Below are 25670 nucleotides of genomic sequence, written 5' to 3'. Positions count from 1 at the left end.
GAGCAAGTTCAACTCTTCAGGATTATGATGCAGCACCTCAACTATCCTGACAGCAAACTCTCCCTCCTGCTCTCTCCCTTTCTGCTTGGCCTCATGACTGCACTCCAGGGATGCTGGGAAAGAAGAGTCACAGGAATATTTTAGTTCCAGCATCCTCTTTTGCCTTCTCCTCCCACAGGCCTGGCAGCACCCAGGACACTGCTCTCCTTGAACTTCCCTTTCCAGAAGTTAGTGAAATCCCCAACATACACGGAAATGTGCCATAAGCTCCTCCTTTCAAAACAAAGCATTAACAGTTAATCAGACTTCCCTGCAAAGGTGGTTCTCTGTTTAAGCACCACACAAAGACAACCAAGACACTCCCATTCTTGTGTCTTCGTTATTGTGACTTCCCATAATTTGAAATAATATCCTGGCCTTGTGTGTGGGAAAAAACCCATGTGAAAACAGTCTCTCAACCACCGCATTTCAAATGTGGCCTAAACTCAAACTTATTGTAAATTCTGCCTCAAGAACTGTTATGTGAATATTGTCCCTCATCTGCTCTTCCCTGTCCCCAGTCCCCCAAGGACACTGCTCACAGTGGCCTGCTCTTATCACAAACACCCAGTGAAATCTGTGTGACAGTTACAGAAGCTCACCCTGTGTGTACTTAGGCTCACAGGACAAAGGCATTTGCCTTCTGCATCCTTTGGTGAAACAGGCAAGATGAGCATCCTCCGCTCTCTGCTTCACTGCCTGTCTGGCCGCCACTTGCAGATGAAACTCAGGAACCATTGCAGGCCTTATGTCCTCCAGTGTGTTCCCTCCACCCCCATGCTCACTGTCTCAGTTTTCCTAGGTACCCCATGACATAAAAGCAACTCAAATTAATCGTGTAAAAAGATTAGAGGGTATTTCTCATTATCCAGTCTTTTGAAAAACATAAAAGCAAGGACTGATTCTGCTATTTTAATGCATTGTAAGCCACAGAAACTTCAAAACTTGGCCACTGCTTTATGTTTTGCATAAAAAGCTATCCCAACATTCAGAAGAATTGGCAAAAATTTTTTGTTTGTTACTTGTCAAAACCAGATGTTTGTGCTCTGTAGGAGAAAAATCTTTGCACACAAATTTTTAAATGACAAGGAAAAAATAGAGGGGATGTGGATATAAGAAAACTAAAAAGCTTCTTTCCTTTAAAAAAACCTTCTTTCCTTTAAAAAAACCCCACCAAAAACACACAAGTGCCAAAACATTGAAGAATCTTCCCCCAAAACCAAGAAATATGCACAGGCACAAATAAAATATTTACAAAGCCTTTAGTATTGTTTTTAACAGCTTCAAAAAAACCCACAAACAGAAGAGGCACAAATACATCTATGTGTGTATTTGCAAGAAGAGTGCTTCTACACCAGACTAGAGGAAAACAGCAGATTCATGTAAGGACACGCAGATGAGGCATACAGAAATGTGACCATAGTTCTCCTCAGGCATGTGCTGGGTTTCAGAAAAGGGTTTCCTGATACCAGCCAACATCCACATATAAAATGGAATCTATGAGGCTGTATAGTAATTCAGAGGCACCATCTGCAAGAGGATCAGAGAAGCAATCACCACCAAAAATGCCAAAGAAGGTGCTTGGAAGTCTCAGGCTTGTTTCTGCCTAGAGAGAAATATGAACGAAATAATGGAAATGCATCTGACTCTACATCCAGAAGGGAATGTCTGAAAGAACTGGCCATAGTTACTCTTTTGTCTCTCACACCAAAGGAGAATGGGTGACATTTAAGGGCAGGTGTACACCAAGTCTGTTTGCTCTACCAGTCTCATGCATATTTTTACAGTATCTGTGTAAAGAATATGTAAATAATTGCATATGAAATGATGACAATTCTTTTCCTCCTTTGTTCTGCAAGTAAAAGTTGGAACTGAAAGCACATAGCAGACCGAGGCTCTAGTCTGAAAGCTAAGAATCTTGGCACAAAGTAGTTATGAAGCTCATATGAACAATTAAAAAAAAAGATAGAAGAAATTTGAAAAATTATTGACACAGAAGCCGTAGTAGATGGAGAGAGCTTTAAAGAAAGCACCAGAGCTGGCTGGAAAACACTTGCATCTACAGGACACAGCTCTGAACCAGACCCAAGATGAGTAGCAAATGTGCAGGAGCATGGAACCTGAAGCACATGTCCAGTATGAGGATTTCAAAGCAAAAAACAAGGCATGAAGAACAACCCTTGATGTCCCAGACAGGAGCTGTAGCACTCATGCCTGTCCTGGGGCAAAGCAGGGCTTGGGAACAGCTGGAAGAGGCAGATGCTGATGCTCTACTTTCTGACTGTCTCCAGCCAGCAGGACGAAGATCATCCAACAGGAATATGCCCTGGGGCTGGACTAACTGTTTGCAAAAGCATGGAGGTGGAGCAGGGCAGGGAGATTCTGCTGGATGGGAAGCACCAAGTCTTGAGCCCTTGGCATACAGCTCTTGGCATCATAGTATCCAGAGCTCATGACAGGACCATTGGGAAAGGCAGTCCTCTCCCATGGTCTGTATGGCTGGTGGGGCAAACCCACTCCAATGAGGGCTGCCCTCAGAGGCCTAGCATCATGCTGACTCATGGTCCCCCAAAACAGGCTCCTTCTTTTGGATACTCCCATTCAGATATGCAAAGGCTGAGAGTTCAAGCAGTGAAGGTGTTGGGGAAGATGAAACAGGAAAGCCTTATAAATATGATTGCCTGACAAAAGATTTTGGGAATATGAAAACTATAAGCGACATCGAAATGAAAGCCACCTTTGAATTACCAAGTCTTAGTTACTGAACAACTGGAAAACAATGGTATGGCCGACTGAAGGTAATCCCCTCTTGATGGAACAATACCCTCTGCTTGCAGGCAGGTCCAAGGGTCAGAGCAGACCCTACTAGCTCAGCAGAAGGGGTCCAAAGAGTAGTTTTTAGAAGTTAAGATGTAACACTCTGTGGTAATATAAGAACTCTTATAGGCTGTATGTAAATGCTATAGGATTTGTATCTTGTATTAGATTGGTTAGTGACAATTAGAATATTCAGTACAGAAGATGATTTATTGTATTGTAACCAGGACTTCAGACACTCTTACTCACACTCTTACTACACTCTCTTACTACTTCTTCACTCTCATTCCTCTCGCTCTCTCTCTCTCTTTACTTACCCGCTTACTCTCTTGCTCTCCTGGGCCTGCTCCGAGCTGAGTCTGGCAGCTCTAAGCAGTGCCCCTGTACCCACGCCTTTGCAATAAACCGCATGTTCCAAGATCTGACTTCAGAGATCTCTCGTCTCCGTCCATCCCGACCATCTGACCCCCACCAAAGCTCCCACAGAAGGGACACATAATAAATGTGAGAAAAACAACTGAACTTAGGAAAAACCCAAAGACAAGGAAACCACAGCACTGGGTAAGACACACACACACGCACACATGGTGACCCATGTCTTGAGAATGGATGCAACACCATGGCTGTGAACTCAACAAGGTTTGTGCCCTCCTTGGCTTCATGGCCCAGCCACCAGCCACCCCTGGCTGAGTCCCCATGCTGCCTCCATTGCTGTGTTTCATGGTCACATTGTGGGGTGGCTTGTCACCAGGAAAGCCATCCTTCTACCCATTTCCCTTTCCCAAGGGAAATGCAAGAGGTGCAGCCACCTCCAAATGCCAGTATAACACTCTTGGCCTCTGAAGCACAAGGCTGAGGTTGTGACAGATGCACTCCACAACTCCCTGAGCATCATGCACACCAAGATCCAGCACAGCACTGCCCCTCTCTGCTCGTCCAAGAAGGCTCTCCCCCCTTGGCTGGTACTGCTCTCCTGCCCTCCTTTGCCTGGCCTGCAGGGATGGCAACTTTCACATCCTGAAACTCAAGCACCAGACTCCTCAGGGTGATGCCACGCCATCAACCAGGGAGGAGATGGGGGCCAGCCCACTCAGCACCTCCCCTCTGCCTCTCCCTGCCTGCTCATCCACAAACGCTGGAGCTCACTTAACCTCTCATCCACGATGTCCAGAAGTTTTGGGCTGCTCTTTTCCCTGCACCTCTGTGGGTTGAAATCAGTTATTGCCCTCTTACCTTTGAGCACACAACTGCCGAAGAATTATCTTATCTATGTTTTACCTTCCCTACTTCCTTCTTTCACAACCGCCTGATTCATGGCTTTGGATTGAGGCAGCAGCAGCACACACTGAAAAGCCACATACTAATAATTAAACGCTTCAGATGTTTCCCAGTTTATTATAGACAGACAGTGAACAACAAAATGAGGGCAGAGCAGCCACAAAAACATCAAAGTTCACGAGTCTTCAATTTTGTGCCTGTAACAGCAGCACTTCTGAGTAGACAGAAAATCAATCCTCTCCCTCCTTAACATTTTTCAGTACATCTCATTAGAGCATATTGTTTAAATGTATTAGATCTTAACTGGTTGTTCTTTCTCCCTCTTCTCCCAAACTAAAATTAACAAATGTCAGTAGCTACTATATTCAGTACCTACTTATAACACAACTTGTTATTTTTCAAACAGTTCCTGAGTCTTAAACGAGGGAAAAAACACCTTCTAAACCTGAATATCAAGATTCAATGAGAATATTACTACCAAGCAGCCTTTATGGAGCTTCTGTTTCCAAAATACTAAGTTGATTATACTAATGCTTCTGCCAAGGGACTGCTATTCCTCATCTGGGATCAGGTTTCTCTAATAGTACAGATGATGGGAAAAGGTTTAGGCAGTTGCAGCCAGTCTTACTGAAATGACACCTACACTGTAGTCAACAAACCTCAGAGACCTTAGCAGGCACTTTTAAATTAAAGGGAACTGTATAAACCACATTTGGTTTATGGGAAAGGGGAAAGGCTTGCTGTAAATGAAATGTCTTTATAATTTAGAATTAAAACAAGGCAAACCTCTTTGTGATGTTCTTCATAGCAACATATATACCTCAGTGAACTGAATACAGAGAAGAGATCCTTTGGTAGAACAAAATCATTTATGTCAGGATTGTTTTCTAGCAAACATTTATAATACAAGAAGTAACTCAAGGCAAAAAAAGCCTTGAGGTATATTTGGTCTCTTCTGGCTGTTATTTCATTCCAGTTTGACACTATTTCAGCCATTCTAAGCATACATAGTTTCAAAGAACATGAAAACACAGAATCACAGAATATTCTGAGTCAGAAGGGACCCACAAGGATCATCAAGTCCAAATCTTCAGCAAATACCTCATGCAGGAATCAAACCTACAACCTTGGCATTATTAGTGCCATGCTCCAACCGAGTTTTGTTCTGAGAGTTTCTTTTCCTTAAATATTCACAATATTCACTGATCCAAACTACATTATTGCAATGTACATACATTTTAAACAGCAAAAACTCTTTTAAAATAATAAACCTCACCCTGTTTCTATGAGCATTGATCTAAGTCTCTTCACCACAGCAGTTAATCTCCAAAAATACCACAGTTATATACAACACTGAACTTAAAAAAAAGTTGCCACAGATGTATTTATCAAGAACTTCACTAGCACCCACTTAGTAGATATAAATAAACTACTTACCTACAATAAGGACCTTTTAATGTTTCTGCAATTCCTGTTATTTCGGAGAACAAACTAGTATTAGCTTCTGTCAAACTACTCAAGCAATTGCAGTTCAAAAGGAGAAATACTATTATGTTTCCTTCCTAAGAATCACCACTCTGTATTATTAGAGGTGGAGCTGAAACAATGCTCATTAGGTTCTATGGCACAAGTCATCATTAACATCTCGTTTCAAGGATTATTTTCAGAGGATCTCCAGAGGACTTTGCATTTGTACTGCTTGTTATGGGGCTGGCATCCATGCTGGGGATTGAGACAATTTAGATAAAGAAGGTTTAACCTCCTTTAATATACAACCCATGTCCAATATGCTTTGTTTTAAATTCACCAGTTCAGAAACACCACTTCCCTCCCAACATGCACACACACACCCCCACACCCCCCCACACACCAGCTCACTGACCTGTCTTTCAACTGTATTGACTTCTGTCATTCCCATGGAGTAACTCTGCGGAAGTTCCTCTTCTTTCTGCAAGTTACTGCTTGTTTTTACCAGCGATGCTGTCTTGGACTTTTCACCAATAATCAGTAGTTCAGGCACATCACGAGCTGCCTGCTGCTTACGAATAGACACCAGGGATATGTTTCTGTCGTTTAAAGTAGCTAAGTAGGACAATTCCCTTTTCATTTTATTGTCCAGTTTTCTCTCCATTATTTTTCTGGACTTTAAATACTGCAACGCCAAACAAAAGTTTTACAGGAACAGTTATTTGGTGTCCTGTAAGCCACGCTTCTTTCAGCTACATTTACAGAAGCTTGAAGAGTTCTGTCCGTCTAATCCATGTGCTCATTAGGCATTCATCACAAAATCCCAGATGGAACCTGTGATCCTTATGTAGGCTGCTTGCTGCACTCAGCTACCTGCTCTCCCTGCCAGTTTAAATGTTTCCCACCAATTGGCATCCCTCGTGCTTTCCAAACTGCGTTCGGCACTGCTGATCTCTGCACACGGCGTTGCAGCAGGCTCAGCCAAGGCTGTCTTTCACAAGCTACTCAAACATGACCTGTGTGCAGCAGCCAGCGCGTAACCAGCCCACACAGACAGGCATTAGCTCCTTGTGGCCATGTGCACAATCACAGCTCCTACACAGGGAAAACGCTGTTCTGTTTCCTTCTATAAAATTACCGGGGATTTCTTGGATAAAATGAAGTCCCTTCTAACACTGACAACATGTCCACAATTACCTAATTAGATAAGGCTCCTAGACCAAAGGTCTTTCACTCATTCAGGGCACAAGAACATTCATTCTTGGTTTCAAGAGGGAAAACAAAAGAGTGAGTACAATATTTATACTTTCTAAAATGTGCCTCTTTACCATCAGCAAGTTTTACTAAAAACCAATGAACCAAACAAAATTAAATGAGCAATTAGTGCCAGAAAGGAAGAAAGTAAGATACATTCTCCTTAAATTCTCTGGGCAACAACAGGAACATCTACTTCAGACAGCCATACACACAACAGGTACCACCACCTGCCTGCCTTGAGCCAATATATTTCTCTGGGATTGCCCACAGCAAATTCACAGCACTGTGCTAACACAGTAGGTGGGATCTCCTGTTCCCAAGTCCACAGCAGTGCAGTCCACTTCTGAAGGCACCACTGAACAGGGCCATGCATTTATGAAATTTATAAAGTATAATAGATGTATCAGCAATTTCCACCCTCCCTGGCTGCGCAGTGATATCACTGCACATGCAAGCCTTAAAATAATTGGTTTAAATTTAATCAGAATCTCTTGGACTTGTAGGAAAAAGTAACACATTTACTCCCATGCAGAGGTTAGCACACAGGGTCAAAATCTCAGCATATCTCTGTCACGTCACAAAAACCTGAGGGATCAATGACAGACACTCCACCTGACAAAAGAATTCGTATAATATTTATACTTTCTAAAATGTGCCTCTATACCATCAGCTAGCTTTACTAAAAACCAATGACAGGACAAATTCAGATTCTTCTTCCTTCCAACGGCAGAGGTACACCCCGCACACCCGTGTCACATAGAGAGTGGTCCAAAAAGCCACCATGCAGGACATTAGCATCCTAGCTTGTCTCCCTGTCATAACTTCCCCAATACTATGGATTCTCAGTTCTTGGGAAAAGAAGGTCTTCTGCCAGAGAAGCGAAACTCCAAGTACTGCTGCACCACTGTTTTGTATCATTGTCATAATATAAAAAAACAGTGATAATAGTAAACTTTTTTAAGGGGTTATTTTGAAAACATTTTGAGAAATGGTTCTTCTAAAGAGAATTACTACAAAGAGTAATGTATCTGTGTTCATTCTGCATTTATCAGTGAAACCAGTTACAACAACATCTGACTTCAGTTTGAACATTTTACTGAAAAAGAAAATTGTCTTAAAGGTGAAATAATTTCAGGAATTACTGATTTTAACTGATTTTGAAATGAGCAATTGAAAATCATATAATTTGACTTACATGAAAAATTTCAGCACAATGTGTTTAAATACCAAGCTACATCTACTACATACTAAATACATATATAAAGTTAAAAACTAATATTTGTCCTTCTAAAACAAAACAGGCCTCTCATCCCAAATCAAAGATATTCAGAAATTCCAAATACTGGCAATTTCAAATTCTAGATTTTCTTGGGGAACTGGAATTCCAGTTTCTGGCCATCAATAAAGCATATATTTGATCCAGTCATCTCTGACAGTATCTTTACTATTAAAAATATCCCAAGCCCCATTTCAGGTTCACCAGAAAAGCTCAGCTTAGACTGACAGAATAACAAGATGTTGAGTATCTTCTCTCCTATTCCCCTCCTTTTTTCCCCCCCACAGCTTCTGAGCAACCCTAAGGTAAAAATCTGTTTGTTTCTAACAGCAATGGAGAGAAATTCTTGCTTAGTGTCCCACAGTCCTTTGCCTTCAGCAGAGTCCTGAATACTGATCTGGAGATAGAGAAAAAACACGTGAAGTTGTGCTTTGAGCACATTCACCTTTCAAGGTATTTAACGACATTAAAAAGAATTATTTGGCTGGGGGAAAAAAGTTTGCTATAGTTCTTCAGATGAAAGGAACATAAGATATATTTTAACCACTTTCAGTACCTAGTTTAGCTGTGGGCTGGAGCAGAGCGATGGCAAATGAAACCTGTGCCACTGATAGAGTCTCCAGCAGCTCTTGGAGAAGAGACACCATTCACAAAGCAGAAACCACTAAGCATCTTTTAAACCTAAGTAATTCCTATTTACATTAATACATGAGACTGAAAGCTCAGAGGTCCTGCCCCACATCAATCACTGCACAACTCTCTTATGGTTCAGGAGACACTTCAGGAAGGGATCCAATACTGGCACCTCAAGGCTGGCAGTGTCTCCCAGGGAAGTAAGGCAAATGCTTGGAATTAACCTCTGTGATTGCTGCTGTACTCCAACAGACTGCTACTGGTTTCCAAAATATTTTCTCCATTCTATCTCAATTAATTGCCCCTTTAGAGACTAAGCTAATTGTGTCAGCTGCAAACTGAGGGTAAGCATTTTACTTAAGGCTGAAATAGGAAAGGCAATGTTGCCCTTCTCATCTGATACCAATACCACTCTGGTTTAAGGCAGGATTTTGCACAGCTTAGGATGTTCACCCGGAGGAATCACTCTGGCTTGGTAGCACGGAATTCAGATGGCAAATAGAAGACATGCCTGCTGCCTTCACAGCTTTCTGCTAGTGTCCAGCAACGGTGTTTGCATTTTCATGTCAGAAAACACAGGACATTCCAAGAAAATTAAATCCCTTTGATTTAAAGGCTCAGAACTGATAAAACATGTGTTTTCCCCTTTATATTACCTGCATTATCAGATTACATGATAAACACACAAGAACAGTGTGTTCTCACATAAATTTTGTTTCCCAGGTGCATTCATCCTTGGCTTTACAGGATATCCTGGCCTGCGTTTAATCCCTCTGGTTCTGTGCCCAAAGAAAGCATCTTAAATACTCTTAACAATGCCTTGGAAGATGAGATGCTTGAAGGAAAAAAATGTGGATCTGGAGGTTAGGGGATCTTATTTCTTTTATCTGTGTGGGGAGAAAAAATGAAAAACAAAGTTCAGCAAGAAGGAGCACATGAGTTTGCTATAGTTCACCAGGAACAAAGTGTCTGCATACCTTAGGAGCAGAAACACTGGAGGAGCTTGGTGTATCACCCTAAGAGAGGCATGAAACAAAGGGTGCAGCAGCACGGAGGTGTTGTGGTCATGCCCTGTTTAAAACAGTGCAGCTAACGGGAACTAAGCCCCAGGAATGACCCAAATGGTGAGCAAAAGCTGAACTTTGCTTCACTAACTCAAAAATACATATTACTTTTCATGCCTCTGCACATGCTAACAGACTAAAACCTGTACATGCTTTACATGTATGACCGAAGTCTCTCAAACTACACTTAAACATTAAATGACATCAACTTTAACATTTCCCTTTTTCCCCTCCCTCAAAGAAAACAATACAGATATAGCTTAAGTGGGGCAGGAGGCTAAAGGGGACTCCACCTTTGTGAATGCCTATGAAGTAGGACTTGAACACTTAGCTATACTGAGTGCTTCTTTGGGAAATTTAGAAATCAAGCTTGTATTTGTGATTGTACTTTAGCCCTATAGAGCCATCTGGCAATTTAATGTCTTTGTCACCAGCTGTATTATTCATATTTTGTGTATTCACTCATGCTTCTCAGATGGTGTATTTATCACCAGCAATCCAGTAACCATCTGCATTTCTGTTGCTCCATAAATGACACTACCTTGTACTTGGCCATGAGAGTTACTGAATGCCACCAGACGTCAGATGTGGCTGTGAAAGTTCATTGGGCACAACCAGACTTACAGTGAATGTTTGTGCATCTGTAACCGTGGTGCTTCTTACTGAGCACACCTGGACTTGCAGTGCCACATTGGCTCTGCATTTCTGATGCTTAGATCTGAATGGGCTATCACTCAGCTGTCCCAAGTCCCTGTGATACCTGAGATCCAGATGGAACAAAAGGGGGGTTATTTTGTGCCAAATCTCCTTCCCCTTAACACATCAGAAAAGTTAGCCTTACTCTTAAGGCAGCAACCTCTCAGACAGACAAGAGGAATCAGTTCAGATATGTGCACTTCATGTCAGTGCAAAGAGGGATGTACTGGTGTTAATATATCACTCTAGAAATCCAGTCTTGCCTTTGGATGTTAATCATTTTCCTACTCTCCTCTTCAGACATCATTTTAAGCCACCAAAATACAATCATACAGTCATCCCAAAACACAGTCATACAATCATCACAAGAATACAATGAGGCATACAAACAATGATACAAGGCTAAACCACAAGTCATTTCATATTTCACAATATTTTGAGTTATTCCTAATTTGTCTTCAGGACGCAGTCGGCTAAAATGTTTGAATTCCTCCGCTCCCCAATCATAGCAAAGTTAGATTGTATTTGGTTTTAACATATATAAGGCAACTGCAGGAAATGGAGCATTGAGTTAAAAAAAAAAAAGAAGTTGGGGGGGGAAGTAAAGTATTGCAAAACTCATAGTAATATCACGAACAACAGTGCTGGCAACTCACAGGTATCAACAAATTGTTTAAACATTGCTTGAGAGGGAATGTGTGAAACACCCAGCCCTTGTGTGAAACCTCTGTCAGGCCTCTGTCAGGGCCCTCTTTAAGCTAAAAGAGGAGCAGTTAGTAAAGGTATCCACTTTTTCTTCAAACAAATCCCTGCGCTTGCCCCACAATCATTTTTCAGTCCTACTAAGCAACTCAAGCCTCACATTCCCCCCATGAATCAATCAATTGCAGCTGAAAGTTCAAGGGAAGCATGGTCATATTCATGGTACTTAACTGTGTCCTTTATTCTCCTAACTGACATACTTGTTACCCAACACAAAAGAAAAAGGCCATACTTCATTTGTATTGAAGAAGCAACAAAACTCTCTCTTTACCTACATTGGCACATAGTTTTGAGCCACAAAATCAGAAAGAACTCTTTGGCCACAGTCATAACAAAACTGTCAGCAACCAGATACACAAGTGTTTCTATAGCATTAATGGTATAGATATTGCTTTTAACAGATGAAGAAGCATGATCATTATTTCTTACATTATAAGGAAAAAAGGAAATCTGAAATACAGGGAAACAAATTCCTACCTGCTGTGATTAAAATTGCATAAGAGTTGATGACCTCATTTCAAATCAAATCAGTTCAGACTTTGGCTTCAGTTTTTCAGGAAGCAGACTCAATCTTCTCCAAATATTTAAAAAAGGTTTGTTTGCTCGAAACCAGCAAAACTGAACGAAGTACCTTGTTTGTAACAGGGCCCCAAAATGTATACTGATTCTTTTCATTCCACAGCTTTTGGTATGATCGCAAATTGTGTGGACTTGGTACTTTGCCTGCTTTTAGTAGTGTTGGTTTCATTATGATAATTTCTGTTATCTGTTCATACTGCAGAAATTTGTTTTCAAGAGCCTGGAAACTACCAGGCTGATCTTATTATCTCACAAAAAGGCACACCTTTTGGGTCAGGGTTTAAGTGCAAAGAACAATTGCAATCTGCATGAATTAATTTGAGTCAAGATTTCCACTAATGCTTATGCACCAAGTAGTTTAAGAAGGCTGGCAGAACTTGTCAGGCAGCGCCACAACAAAACCAGTATTTTTACTTCTGTGTTTCCAACTTAATTTTCTATCTTGTCCATGATTTACTCTTGCTCGGAGCTGGTTTTGTCTTGTGAAGTTTGTGCAAAAGCTTTTTAGAATTCCATGTGGAGAAAAGGGACCTGCATTTTACCCATTTTAACAGCAATATTTCAAATACAACTTGAGAATAAGTAATATTACAAAAGTAACTATTTTAAAAGGCTAATTTGAAAAAACAAAGAGCTATTACTTGTGAACTAACATTTAATATCCACATTCAGAAATAAGAAATAGTAAAAGTGTTACTTCCACTTTTATTTTGTAAACTTCTCAGTATTTGTTGTAGCATTTTAAAAATATCTCTTACACTTGCTTTGATTATATGAAGTGATAAGTCTTTGAATTGTGATTTAAGTAAATGAGAGGACTGATTTTTTAAATTTTTTTCCCCAAAGTAAGCAGCCATTCACCCTGTAGCAGGCAAACTTATAGCAGACCCCAAGATGCCCTGCCAAATCTGCAATTAAGTTTTCCCCTATACAGATGTAAGCCTATGTCTTAAGTGACCTCCATATAAAGTAGATACCCTCGAAACTGTCCCCAACAGTAGAGTCCACACGATTTTTTACACTTACTATTAGTTCCTTGCCAGTACTTGTTTCAAAATACTCTTGTGCTCATGTTTGACATACAGAAACAAAGATTTCGCTTTGATGAGGCACCTGAGACTACGTAAATAGCATAAATCACATCATACTTGTAAAGTGTACCAAAAAAAGAAAAACCAAAAAAAGAAAAAGAAAAAAGAAAGAAAAAGGAAAGAAGAAAAAAAAAAAAACCACCAAAAACAAGACAGAAACTGATAACTCTCATTTAAGCTTGTATTTCAGGTTCTATGGCCAGTCAACTTCTCAGCCTCTGAATTCAAGAAAAAAAAAAACAAAACAGTATCTTGTGTTTGCATTACAGATGCCATATCTAAAATACAAACATACTGCCTTTGTTAGGGCAGGCTAGATATGTAAAGGCAAGACCAAATTCAGTTTATCTTAACAGTTATTTCTGTCTATGTCAGACTGGCAGGAACCACCTACATACACAAAGAGAGGAGTTTCCAGAAACTCCCAAATCCCTAAATAAGCTTGAAAGCTGCACTCCTCACCACAGCTGGGCTCCTCCAACATAGTGCCTTGAGCAAAGTCCTGTCTGCTTTCTCAGTGATCCAGGCAAAACTCTGCCTGGGAAGAAGGGTTTCCACTTTTTGTTTGGGTCTTTTACTTCTTGTTTCCCTCTCCCTGTGGAATGGTTGCAGTTACTGGGTAGAAAAAGGCAAGATGGTGTCAGAGCCCTCTCTGTGGCCTCACTCTTGCAGAGAGCACAATCTCTCAGGTGACCCTGTGTCACAGGGCTCAGGCACAGCCCCGCCAGGCTGGCATGAGGGCCCTTCTCACCTGCCTTCCACCTCTTGCCCTTTTGGACTGTGCCACGTGCTGCCAAGACAAGACCACTGTCCTTCCACGAGCAAACAAGCCAGAGCACTGCTCACACGCCTCTGACCTCAGCATCACCACACTCATGGTGGGGCTGAAGGGACATGAGGGGCAGCAGCCGGGGCCTCCCCAAATACAGTGCTGCCCTTAGGTGCGTTTTTCTTCTCAATTTAGAGAGGGAAGAAGATTTTCCAGCTCTCTGGCTGACCCACTCTGCCCCAGTAGGCAAGAAGTGAGGAGGGGAACCTCTGATGAGAACACGGAATAAAGGCTTTTCTGTTTCCAGTTGTCAGAGATCAAAACTGTAACATATGTGAGCTGCTGTTCAGCTAACTTGCATTTCTACAAAAGTCCTGTCAATTATTTGCTATCCAGGGCTAAGAACTATATAACAGTGCCCTGTCCACATCTATTATCTCACATAACCTTACATTAACTCTCAGGCAAGAGCCAAAGGCATGGAGCTGCCAGTTTCTATCAGTGCAAAAAAACATACTTCAAGTGACCATGAAAATAAGTAGAACTTGCCTGTATAGAGCCATACTGATTCACTGAAGAGACTTATAGAAATGAAGAAGAGAAATAAAAAATAAAAATGAAAATATATTTGCTGTCATTGTTTTTTTTATTTTATGTTTCTTTGGGTTTTTTCTGCTGGAATACCTGATAATAACTCCCTATTGAATAATGTAACCCTGGCAGCCTACAATAATTGGTAAGAATTCAGGTACAAATGTCAGAACTAAAGCAACAGTCAGGGATGAAAGTATCAACACAGGAAACTGCTACAAATTTTTTGTAATCTCTTCCATGCAAACAGTTGCTTTGAAAAACATCTAAGGGAAATGGCAATACAGAGTAAACCTCTTTCTGTTTACAAGTATTTTTATCTGAAATATTTAACACCTGGATTGAAATATAGTTAAAATCCTGGTTTCAAATGCAGACATTGTCTTGGGCTGTTTCCTATGCCATGCACACTGGCTCATCATGATTCAAACTCACTGTAAAAACAGCATTCATTTATTGCATGAGGACACAGAGGAAACTGGAGACATCTGACTTCTAAAGAAACAGTTCCTGGGAGCCTGAAGTTGTGAGAAAAGGAAAACACAAAAAAGCTTTCTAACTCTGAAATTGAGTTTATTCAGCTCTCAGTAATACTCTCATTTCCAGAGGTCACATCAGTCTGTTCTCTAGGCAAAGAATGTTTCTTCCAAGGACACATTTAGTCAAAACCAATGCATAAAAGAAGGTACCAACCCTGAGAGCTGCTGAGCAACCTTCTGAGATTTATTAACTGCCCTCAGTTCCTGGAAAGCATAGATGTTAGCCATGGAAATTCAAGCTCAATTCATTTATCATTCCCTCCTGGTACCTCTGCCTGTTGAAAGAAAAAGTAGTGCAGCAGGGAACTACTTTTAAGCAGCCCCGGTTCACCCCTGAAAGAGAATCTTTGATTGAATCTACTTCATGGGAAAATCACCAACCTTTCAAGCTTTCTTCATCCTTGGAACAGAAATAAGTCAGAGGAGGTGATGAGGCACAGTACCCACATCTCATGCCTGGACTAGCCAAACAGTCTCCTCCAACTCCCTTCTGTCCTGCTCTGCAGGCAGTTTCTGGCTCCTTTCTCTTTCCTAATCAGAGCCAAGGAGCCAGACACGAGCACAGAATGAAAATCCTGCTTTGTCCTGGCTCCATGTTAAACAACTTGGATTTTCATCTGAATAGAACTCTTCCTTGCTTCCTGAAACAGGCAGAGAGGTGGGCACAAACACATGTGGCAAAATGCACGTTGAACAAGTCAGTGCAGTGAACAAGTTTTGTGAATCCTTTAAAGTTTGAAAATGGAAGCAGCTCACTCAGTAAAAAATTCACAGTGAAGTTTTATATCTCCCTGAGGAGTTTCATAGTTGATTTAAGCAGGTGTTAAGGTATGACTGTAAAAGAGGTGGTCCTTCATGATCCCCTTCATGTCCTAATTAGGTGCAGATGGCCACAAATATATTACTATCCGCATAAAGGAAAATAAAAAGCAAAAAGGGTTTGGGTCTGTGATAGCAAAATGGTCCCTAGCTCTTCAAGAATTCCAAACTTCCACCTGAAAAAGCTGGGACTTAAGATGAGTCCCCATGTTATTTTGCAAGCTCAGTGATGTTATCATTAGGGGTACATCATTTGCCATCTCATTTCTGCCAGTGCTTGAGGTTGCTTGAAAACATTTCCTTCAGCCACCCTAAAAAATGGCAGATGTTTAGATTCCATGGGAGTTTAAAACGCTGTCAAAATCTACAGGAACCAGTTTGTTTTCCTTCGTGGTCCTTGCCCAACTGAGACAATTTGTGTGAAAATAATCTTCTGTTAATCAAAAGATATGGGTTCAACCTTCATAAATTGCCTGGTGATATAAATAAACGTGCTTTATAGGCTCTCCTGCAAAAATTATTTGTAGATCCAAGTTGTTTAATTCTTCATTGCTTCTGCCAAAAAAAAGCAGGGCAGCTTTTGCTCACAGATATGTGGTGTGAACACCTATGCCCTGGAACATGTAACTCAGAATTAAAGATGACAGTGGAAAAGAAATTACTAGAATTGCTTATATTTAGCAACTTCAATATTAAAAGATATCAGTAAAAATAACCCTATAGTGTTTTTCCTATCAATGCCATAATTTATTGCCAATGCTTGGGTTTTGCTTCAGAAATATTTAGCACAGAACTGGTGCAACTTTATTTCTGCCTCCTGTTACAATGCAATGAAGAGTAAATGTACTGTAATGTTCAACAGCCTATCACAAGACACATACAAAAGTGAAAAAACTTACTGTGTATATGAACGATCTGAGATTCCATCCACTAAAAACGGTCCCAGGCATTCTGGTAGCTCAGACAGCAGCCCTGAACAAGAGACTTGGTGCTACACAGTGAATATTTCTGAAAGAAAGTAACTAACTGTAGAAGAAAATATAACAGACCACATGACTGTCATATGAATATCCTTACACAATATTAATCCAGTTTCTTTCTATTAATACTTGCCAGTGGTTTTATCTTACTAAGTTATTCATATGAGGGGTACTCAGCAAGAATGAGAGTTACAAAAATATACTTTAAAACTGTCTCAAATGCCTTGCAGGCTTGGGGAGAACACACAGTGAGTGGATTCTATTTATTCTAAATATTGTTCACTTTAGAAAGCCCATTTTCTTTAGAGTAAGGAGCTTAACAAGGAAAGCAATTAAAACAGGACAAAAAATGCTTACAGAGGCAACAGAAGATTAAAAACTTGGTACATCTCTGGGAAGGTGAAAACAAAATTGACTTCATAACAAGCCTAGTTTACTTCTGCTGGCATGTCAGCCTTGTGGAATTTTTACAGACAAGGTTATGAATTGCATTCTCACTGCTGGAGTGGGAACACCACAGAGAGCTCATCACTGGTCCTGCTAAAGTTCTTGTCAGTACCCTAAATGCATGCATGCAATATCCTCTGCTACATATGCATGAAGGTGGGTAAGTTGCTACGTGTCGATGACTCAATTAGCCTGCGTTGGCCATTCGCACATTAAAGGTAAGCTTTGCAGTCTGCAAGTCTGTCAGCAGCACAGTTTTCATACTGCTCACATCAGCAGCTGAATAGCCTGTGATTAATGAAAAGATAACAGAAGAACTTTGGAAGTATTAATACATCTGGTTTTAATTACCACTAGAGGGACTAAAAAAAAAAAAAATAAAACAACTAAGATGACTAAGAGCGTGGGACAATTCTTCTGTGAGGAAAGCCTGAGGGAACTGGGACTGTTGAGGCCTTGAAAAGGCTCAGAGGGATCTCATCAATGTGTGAAGGGAGGGTGCAAAGAGGAGCTAGGCTCTTTTCACTGGGGTCCAGTGGCAGGACCAGAGGCAATGGGCACAAACTGAAACATGCAAAGTTCCCTCTGAACATCAGGAAACACTTCTTCACCGTGAGGGTGACCAAGCACCGGCACAGGTTACACAGGGAGGTTGTGCAGTGTCCATCCTTGGAGGTATTCAAAACTCATCTGGACTAAGTCCTGGACAATCTGCTCTAGGTACTCACTTTGGCCAGAGGGGCTGGAGAAGATGACCTCCAGACGTCACAGAATCATAGAAAGGTTTTGGTTGGAAGGGACATTAAAGATCATTTACTTCTAACCCTTCTACTGTGGTCAAGGTTGCTACCCACTAGATCAGGTTGCTCAGGACCCCATCCAACCTGGCCTTGAACACTGCCAGGGATGAGGAATCCAGAACTTCTCTAGGTAGCCTGTTGCAGTACCTCACCACCCTCACCATAAAGAATTCCTCCCTAACGTGTAATCTGAATTGCTCCTCTTTTAATTTTAAACTGTTGCCCCTTGTCCTATCACTACCTGTCCATGTAAAAAGCCACCCTCCCTCTTTTTATAAGCCCTCTTTAAGTGCTGGAAGGCTGCAATGAGGTCTCCCTGGAGCCTTCTTTTCTTCAGACTCAACACTCTTAGCCTGCCTTCATAGGAGAGATGTTCCAGCTCTCTGACCATCTTCATGGCCCTCCACTGGACTTGCTCCAACAGGTCCATGTCTCTTCTGTGTTGAAGACACCAGAGCTGGATGCAGAACTCCAGGTAGGGTCTCACCAGAGAGAGTGGCAGAATTCCCTCCCTCGCTCTGCTGGCCACACTATTTTTGATGCTGCTCAGGATGCTGTTGGCCTTCTGGACTGCAATTGCACATTGCCAGCTCCTGTCCAGCTTTTTGTCCATGAGAACTGCGTAAGCCCTTCTCTGCAGGGCTTCTCTCAATGAGTTCTTCCACTCTGTATTCGTGTGTGGGATTGCCCCAAGCCAGCTACAGCACCCAGACATTGAGCCATTGACCACAACTCTCTGGCTGCATCCATCCAACCAATTCCTCCCCAGCTCAGACATTCTGTGATTCTGTGAACTATGAATTATTAGAGCTGAGAAAACTATTTGATACTCCCCCCATCATGCAGATTGTTCCCTAAACAAGCAAGTGAAACTCAAAAGTCAGATATGTAGGTGTGTCCCTCATTAATTAGTCCTCTTGCTTCCAGGAACTCTCCACCATTATTACTTAAGTCTCATCTTAATTAAGCTGTGACTTGTGGTCCTTCAGCTTCTTAAAGACTTGGTCTAAGATTCATACCTTCCAAGGGAGTGACTAAGGGCTCCTTTTCAAGTCAGTGGGGAGAAACATAAATTTCATCATCTAAAATAGTCTGGACTTCCTGTTCCCTAGAATAACTTGCCTCCTCTCTGAACTCAGGCAATAATCTTCAAATGTTGAGAAAAGAAAGGTGTGTTGAGTTGAGAGATGTAAATCCAGCAGAGATCTATTCTGTAAACATTCCACATGCTTTTAAGGCAACAGCTCTGTCAGGGAAGAGGCAAAAGACTGAGGGAGAGAAACCAATGCCTGTTGCACCCTCCTTATGAGAGCTGTTGGTTCAGAAATGAGATGTTAGGCCATGTTTGCTGGACCTCCCACAGACTTCTTCCAATTTACCTTTTGGAAAGGTCCTGTTTAAAGAAACAAGGTTTGAAATTCCCTCAAATTTTGGACAGCCTCAATTCTGCAAGAGGCTGAAGAATGAGTTATCTGGATCGAACTTCCCATATAAAGCATTTTATTATTTTAAAATTGAGTATGTGGTGGGGAGAAAAGAAACATGTAGCAATGTGACAGGAGATCAGAAATGTTTCGGATTGTTCTGTCAAAGTCTCTCCTGATCTGGAGAGTCTGATACTTTCACTAAACGCTTCCCAGGACCCCGGAGAGCAGGATGAGTTCCTTAAGTTGTTCCAAGGAAGACATTTTAGGTATATGAAGTCTTGATGTGGACTGACACATCATTAGTAAGATTTTGAAAAAAACAGCACCATTCAGTCTTACTGACCCTCTGGTCTGTGCCTATACTCTCCGATCAAGACACAGCAGGGGAAGAAGTGTATCAGCTAAAGATAACCTCCAGTGGAAATGGACCCCATGATCATGTTCCTGGGATCCTTTTGGAGACGGTGCCAGGCGTAGGCTGTGTTTGACACTCTGCCCTCGGCCTCACAACATCAACCTGCACACAGTCGCAGGCAGCTCCCTCTCGATAGTGAGGAATTCACTGACAAGCAGGAGATTACGGCAGGGCTGCAAGCCAGGATATCGAGCCCCTTCCTCTCCTGGCTAGCGAGAAGGGCCAGCATTTACATAGGCAAAACTTGGGGGAGTGTGGGATGCAGAAGAAACCCCGTGTTCCCGGGAGGCCTCCGCCTCCTCACAGTATCCCCCCTTCCATCCTGCCCGCGGAACCCGAGGACATCACTTGAGGAGGATGCAGGGCAATTCAAGGAGCAGCACGGGTTATGTCTGACTAAGCTGTGCCAGTGCTGTGCTGCTGTCCACTCTCCTCTGACATCTCTGGGAAAAACGCTTCCCAGCAGCGGCACAGTCCCCTCCACAACCTACTGCACTCCCTCCTTTCACGGGAGTACGGGTTCTGTGTTTGCTGGGTGGGGTGAGGGCGAGGAGGAGGCGGGGAAGGAGGCGGGAAGGAGCTGAAGGAGGAGGCGGAGGCAGAGGCGGCGCCGCTCCCCCCCCTCCGGGGCGCTGCCAGCCGGGATCCGCGGCCCGCTGGTCCCGCCCCGCCGGCCGGGAGCCGCCCTTTCCGCCGGGAAGGCTACGCGGCGCTGCCCAAGATGGTGGCGGGCGGGCTGTGCCTGTGTGGGCTCCTCAGGTACCGGGGCGCGGGGGCGGCGCGTCCTGGCGGCGGGCGGGCAGCGAGGGCGGGAGGCGGCCCCTGCCCGGCCGCGCTCCTCCGGCCCCTCGGCGTGGCCCCTGCCCGGCTCCGCGCTGTGCCGCCGGGCTCGGGTGGGTTAATGTGCTTTTCCGCCGCTCCCGGCCCAAAATGAAAGTGCTTCCTTATGTGTCAGTCGTGACACGTGGGTCGCTCCTTTGGTAAGCAGGAGCGGCCGAGTAAACGCTGTTTATCCCAAAGCGTAGCGGCACTGCGGCACAGGCGCTCTCCCTGCGAGGCTCCTGGGCCAGGAATCCTCCCGCTACAGGATTAGGAGAGCTGTCAGGGAGGCGGTGGAGAGCGGAGGGAATATGCCTGTGAGTGACTGAGAGACGGGAGGAAACGGGTCTCTCTACACAGGGAAGCCGCACAGAGTTTCTCTGGACAGCTGGCATAGCTCTTCATGCCTCCGGGGAATGGGAACTGAAGGCTGGAATGAGAAATGCCTGGCCCCAGTAACTCGGCACCAAAGCAGTTCACAGTAGAGCGAGCCAAAGAGGAGATCGGACCGAAAAAACCTCTAAAAATTTATTTAGAAGTCACTCTGCTAGTTGTGTGTTGCCAGGTTGCTAAGGGGATGCAAAGTGTGTAGAGCACACTCATATAGATAACTCATATAGGGCATGAATAAACAATAATAAATGATTGCAAGGTAGCAGCAGGGCAAAAAGAGATCTTCGCATAACGCAGCATAGTGATTTCATTTCTGTAGTTGTAAAAGTCATACACACTGGTGATTTCTGAGATTAGAAGAACTCAAGAAATTGTTCAACTCCCTGCAACTCTACCTTTAAACACTTCTTGCTCGATTTCATACATAGTATTTCTTTAAAGCAATTACATATTTTAAAATTTCTGGCTTGTTTCAGATTGCTGTGCTCATTGTTACTCCCTGCGTTATTTCTAAGTGGAATTTTGTGCGTCTGCTTGGTGGTACTGCTGTGGGGAATACGGCTCTGGATACAAAGGAAGAAACAGTTGAGCTCAGCAGGAGGAGATGGGAAGCGGCCGCTGCTGGTGGCCTTTTTTCATCCATATTGTAATGCAGGAGGTGGAGGGGAGAGAGTCCTGTGGTGTGCCATAAGAACGCTCCAGAAGAAGTAAGCATATGTGTTTATCAAACACCATATTTCATTCTTAGCTTCTGATGCCATTCTTTATGCATATGTTGGCATTTTACATATTTAAGCGGGTGTCATTAATCTACTGGTCTTATATTTTATTTTTCATCTTGAGTTTCATGTGGTTGCATTCTACTTCATGCCTTTAGATTTTGATATTTCCTGCTGTGGCACTTCTCACTTTTTCCCTTTCATTCCTTAAGAGAAACCCTCCTTCCTCTTCAGTTTTCCGCTACTGGTATGGAACTTTATACAGTCATAACTCCTCAGTAGATAACTGATCATCTTTACACTTGCCTCTTGGTGCAGGGGGCAAAACGAGTTAATACCTAAAGTGGATTTAAAATGGGTACATCCATTGATTTGCCATAATTTTCATTTTTCTCAGGCTATATGCTAGACAGATCTCTCCTAATGTAGGGCAGGGTGTTCTGAAGTCTGTAGAATAATACTGAGCTCCTTTTATGTTTTACTCAAATGAAAATATTCCCCAGTTTCTCAGCCGTATGTTTTTCTGCAGATCAGAAAAAACCTGAAGTATAAGGAAAAGTGTAATTTAGTTAAAATCATTTTTTGGCCAGACATTTCTTCTCACATTCTTCTTGAGTACTTTTAAGTGGATTATATTTTAGTTTCTTGCTGAAAAATATAAGAGAACAATATTTGAAATTATTTTTCTTTATTTTTACAGGTACAGAAATGTAACATGTGTTGTTTACACTGGGGATAGAGATGCCACTGGAGAAGAAATAGTAGAAGGTGCTTTCAGAAGATTCAATATTAAGTTAATCCATCCTGTGAAGTTTGTATTTCTAGAAAAACGCTTCCTTGTGGAAGCTTCTCTTTATCCTCACTTCACTTTGCTGGGACAAAGTTTAGGATCAGTGTTCCTTGGCTGGGAAGCTCTTCTAAAGTGTGTTCCTGATATTTATATTGACTCAATGGGTTATGCCTTCACAATTCCCCTCTTCAAATACCTAGGAGGTTGTCGCGTTGGATGCTACGTCCATTATCCCACTATCAGCACCGATATGCTCTCTGTCGTGAGGAATCAGGATACCAGGTTTAACAATGCTGCCTTCATTACAAGCAGTCCTCTCTTCAGCAAATTTAAGCTTGTCTACTACTACTTCTTCGCTTTCATGTACGGTTTGGTTGGTTCCTGCAGTGATGTGGTTATGGTGAATTCTTCTTGGACTCTGAATCACATCCTTTCCCTCTGGAGAGCTGGGGCTTGCACTAGTGTTGTGTATCCACCATGCGATGTTCAGACTTTCCTGGATATTCCACTGGAAGTGGAAAAGAGCACCAGTGAATATTCCATTGTTTCTGTCAGCCAGTTCAGGCCTGAAAAAGATCATCCTTTGCAAATCAGAGCCTTTGCTAAATTGCTGAAAGAGAGAGTGGGGCCGCAGCCGTCACTGAAGCTGATCTTAATTGGTGGCTGTCGTAACCAGCAAGATGAAGAGCGTGTAAATAACCTGAAACGCCTGTGTGAAGAGCTGGGAGTTAGTGACGATGTGGTGTTCAGGATAAACATTCCCTTTGAGGAGCTGAAGAGACGCCTGGCCGAGGCCACCATTGGCCTGCATACCATGTGGAATGAGCACTTCGGGATCGGTCAGTACATTTCCTCAGTGTTCAGCTGCTTGTCCCTAGGTGTCTCAGCACAGAGGTCTGCTTGCCAAGCAGGTCTCCAGCTCCTGTTCCCGTTGGAGGTAGTGGAGCTGCCGTAAAGCCTACAGGAGCAGTGCAGGTGTGGTGCAGATGATGCATCACTAGGTGCTACTGTAGTGCAGGCTGAAGTGCTGTAGTCATAGACTCCTAATTCTGCACATCCTCTGGTCACCTAAACACAGAGGTAGTCCCATCTGTGCTGCCCAGAATGTCCTGCTGACCTCCAGCTATAGCCCTGCAAGGTCATGGGTCACCTTATTGTCCTTGGGTTAGGTTTGCTAGCCTTCTGGAGCTTCAAGAGGCTGCAGGTGCTTCTGTTCCAGCACTTTAAATTGTGCCCTGTTGGCTTCACTGACTGTGCAGGGAGCTTAGAGACAGTTCATGTGTAGACATCCATGTCAGAGATTTTGCTTGTGTGTTTCACCTGCCTCAAATGCCATTTGAAATGTCTAGTATATGTCATGGGGCTCCAGCTGCTCTTTCAGGGGTGTGAGTCTCCCACACATCCTGTCTGGTGTAAGTAAGCCCCATATAGATGCCCCCAGGTGCCTTTGGCCATCTCATTGCATTAGGTATCTCTGCTGAGGCAAATGTATCAAGCCCTTAAATTAGTTGGTGTAGCGTGGAGCAGAATGCTAGAGAGGAGCTGGGACCCAGAATTAATTATGGAGCTCAGTTTGTTGGGATTAGATGGGCCCATCTGCTATAAATCTACAACAGTTGGGTAAATTAGTAGCCAAGCAGATGGATGCCATACTTGGCTATAATGTAATTAAACTGCAGTTAATGTCTTCAGACTTTATTAGAATTCAGGTTAAGTGTCAGGAGTAGTAGTTTATGGTCTATAGGAACTTGGTATAAAAAAATTGACACTGAATTGTCTCTCAGAAGCAACTGCAAAGTACTGGAAATTGTCTTTTTTTTTTCTCCCACAGAACAGTTTTGTTAATTTTTTTTTTAAAGTGGTGCAATTGCACTGTGATTTTGAATTTGAGCAGGATTTCACCTTCATCTAACAGGGTTTTTATGTATAAAAAAACATATTCCAAAACTTTGGAGCATTATTTATAGTAGGCAATGTTTGAGCTGAGGGAATTTATAGAAATCAAATGAGAACTGAGAAGAATCAGCATTACTGAGGTCTGTTCTGGAACCGTGGAGGAGAATTGAAGTTGCTGTATACATTATGTTGTTCCTATCCCCCTGCTATTGGCTGAGGAAAGCTTACTGATTCCCATTTCATTAAAGTTTCTTCCATCAAAAATAAAGATGTAGAGATACCAGTTTTTACTAGTGTCTTGCTGAGTTGTCAAAAGCTATAAAGATTTGTTCATGTGCAAAATACTGAACTTCTGAGTATTACCTGATTGAAATGTGCATAGTCAACTTTTTTCATGGCATCTTCCAAACATTTAAAATCAAGTATGTTACAAGAACAACAAATTAACCTGTTATATCCAGTTTCTAATTTCAGTGTTATGTGTTTAAGAGAAACTATGACTTCAGTCCTTAGAACTGAAAAATTCAAATTTGTGTTTCTTACAGGACCATTTTCACTGTATTTTTCCAGCTGATTTGGAATGGCAGTCTGTAGTGAATTTAACTGTTGGTTTAACTTTCCAGTGTTTTATAGAAGGTCAAAGCACATGATGTGCACCCTCATATCAGCATTTTTTATATCTCTTACAGGAGTGGTTGAATGCATGGCAGCTGGCACAGTTATCCTGGCTCACAATTCTGGAGGCCCCAAACTGGACATCGTGGTACCTCATGAAGGACATGTCACAGGCTTCCTGGCAGAAGACGAGGACAGTTACGCTGAGACCATGGCTTATATCTTCTCTTTGTCTCCTGAGAAAAGACTGGAGATCAGAGAAAACGCTCGGCGCTCTGTGCACAGGTTTTCTGACCAGCATTTTGAAGACACATTCCTGCTATCTGTGGAGCCATTATTTAAATAAATGTATATAAGTAAAAATGAATATGGGTAAAATTAATTTTTTTTTTGACTGTGTGGCACATGTAAATATAACTAAGCTAAGATCCCTTGGTCCCATTCAATAAAAAGGTTGTTTTTCTTTCTGTTAGGCTGTCTGCTTTATTTAACAGAGACTTTTTTTTTACTGGGAAAGAAATGCTTCTATGTTAACTACATGAGAGTATGGTGCGCTTAAAAACCCTCTGGATTCACAAACCATGATAGTGCTTTGGTAATAGAACTACATCAGGAAGTTCTTTTATTTATCAGAAACCTCTTTTATTTATTGAATATTTTCAGTCTTCACCTGTTACATGGCTCTCTACCCA

General features: G+C 42.3%; 2 protein-coding genes across 7 annotated transcripts in view; one reads left to right on the top strand and one right to left on the bottom strand.

Moving 5' to 3' along the window:
- ATP7B (ATPase copper transporting beta) overlaps positions 1-16672 on the bottom strand; it is a 43248-nt gene extending 26576 nt beyond the window's left edge. For 2 of the 6 annotated variants that reach the window (XR_007201702.1, XM_048295212.1), the window contains exon 1: positions 6017-6537. Coding sequence is in view for 3 of the 6 variants with exons in the window: in XM_048295212.1 (XP_048151169.1) it covers positions 6017-6265 (249 nt within the window). In the remaining 3 variants the exon portion in view is untranslated. Of the gene's footprint in view, positions 1-5571; positions 5696-6016; positions 6538-15239; positions 15311-16576 lie in introns of those variants that run through there. The other 4 variants (XM_048295209.1, XM_048295211.1, XM_048295208.1 and 1 more) reach the window with 4 other exon arrangements.
- A 3725-nt stretch (positions 16673-20397) lies between these two features.
- Positions 20398-25445, top strand: ALG11 (ALG11 alpha-1,2-mannosyltransferase). Its single transcript, XM_048295491.1, has 4 exons — positions 20398-20505; positions 21435-21665; positions 22378-23306; positions 25053-25445. The coding sequence occupies exons 1-4, from the start codon at positions 20468-20470 to the stop codon at positions 25322-25324; spliced, it is 1470 nt and encodes a 489-aa protein (XP_048151448.1). The 5' UTR covers positions 20398-20467; the 3' UTR covers positions 25325-25445.
- Positions 25446-25670: the final 225 nt, after the last annotated feature.

This window comes from Corvus hawaiiensis, chromosome 2 (assembly GCF_020740725.1).
Source record: "Corvus hawaiiensis isolate bCorHaw1 chromosome 2, bCorHaw1.pri.cur, whole genome shotgun sequence".
Classification (NCBI taxonomy): Eukaryota; Metazoa; Chordata; class Aves; order Passeriformes; family Corvidae; genus Corvus; species Corvus hawaiiensis.
This window is presented reverse-complemented; position numbering and strand designations above follow the sequence as displayed.

Coding starts and splice junctions, on each gene's coding strand:
- ALG11 (XM_048295491.1), top strand. CDS start 20,468: ATGGTGGCGGGCGGGCTGTGCCTGTGTGGGCTCCTCAG. Junction 20,506..21,434: donor TGCCTGTGTGGGCTCCTCAG/GTACCGGGGCGC, acceptor GGCTTGTTTCAG/ATTGCTGTGCTCATTGTTAC. Junction 21,666..22,377: donor ATAAGAACGCTCCAGAAGAA/GTAAGCATATGT, acceptor TTATTTTTACAG/GTACAGAAATGTAACATGTG.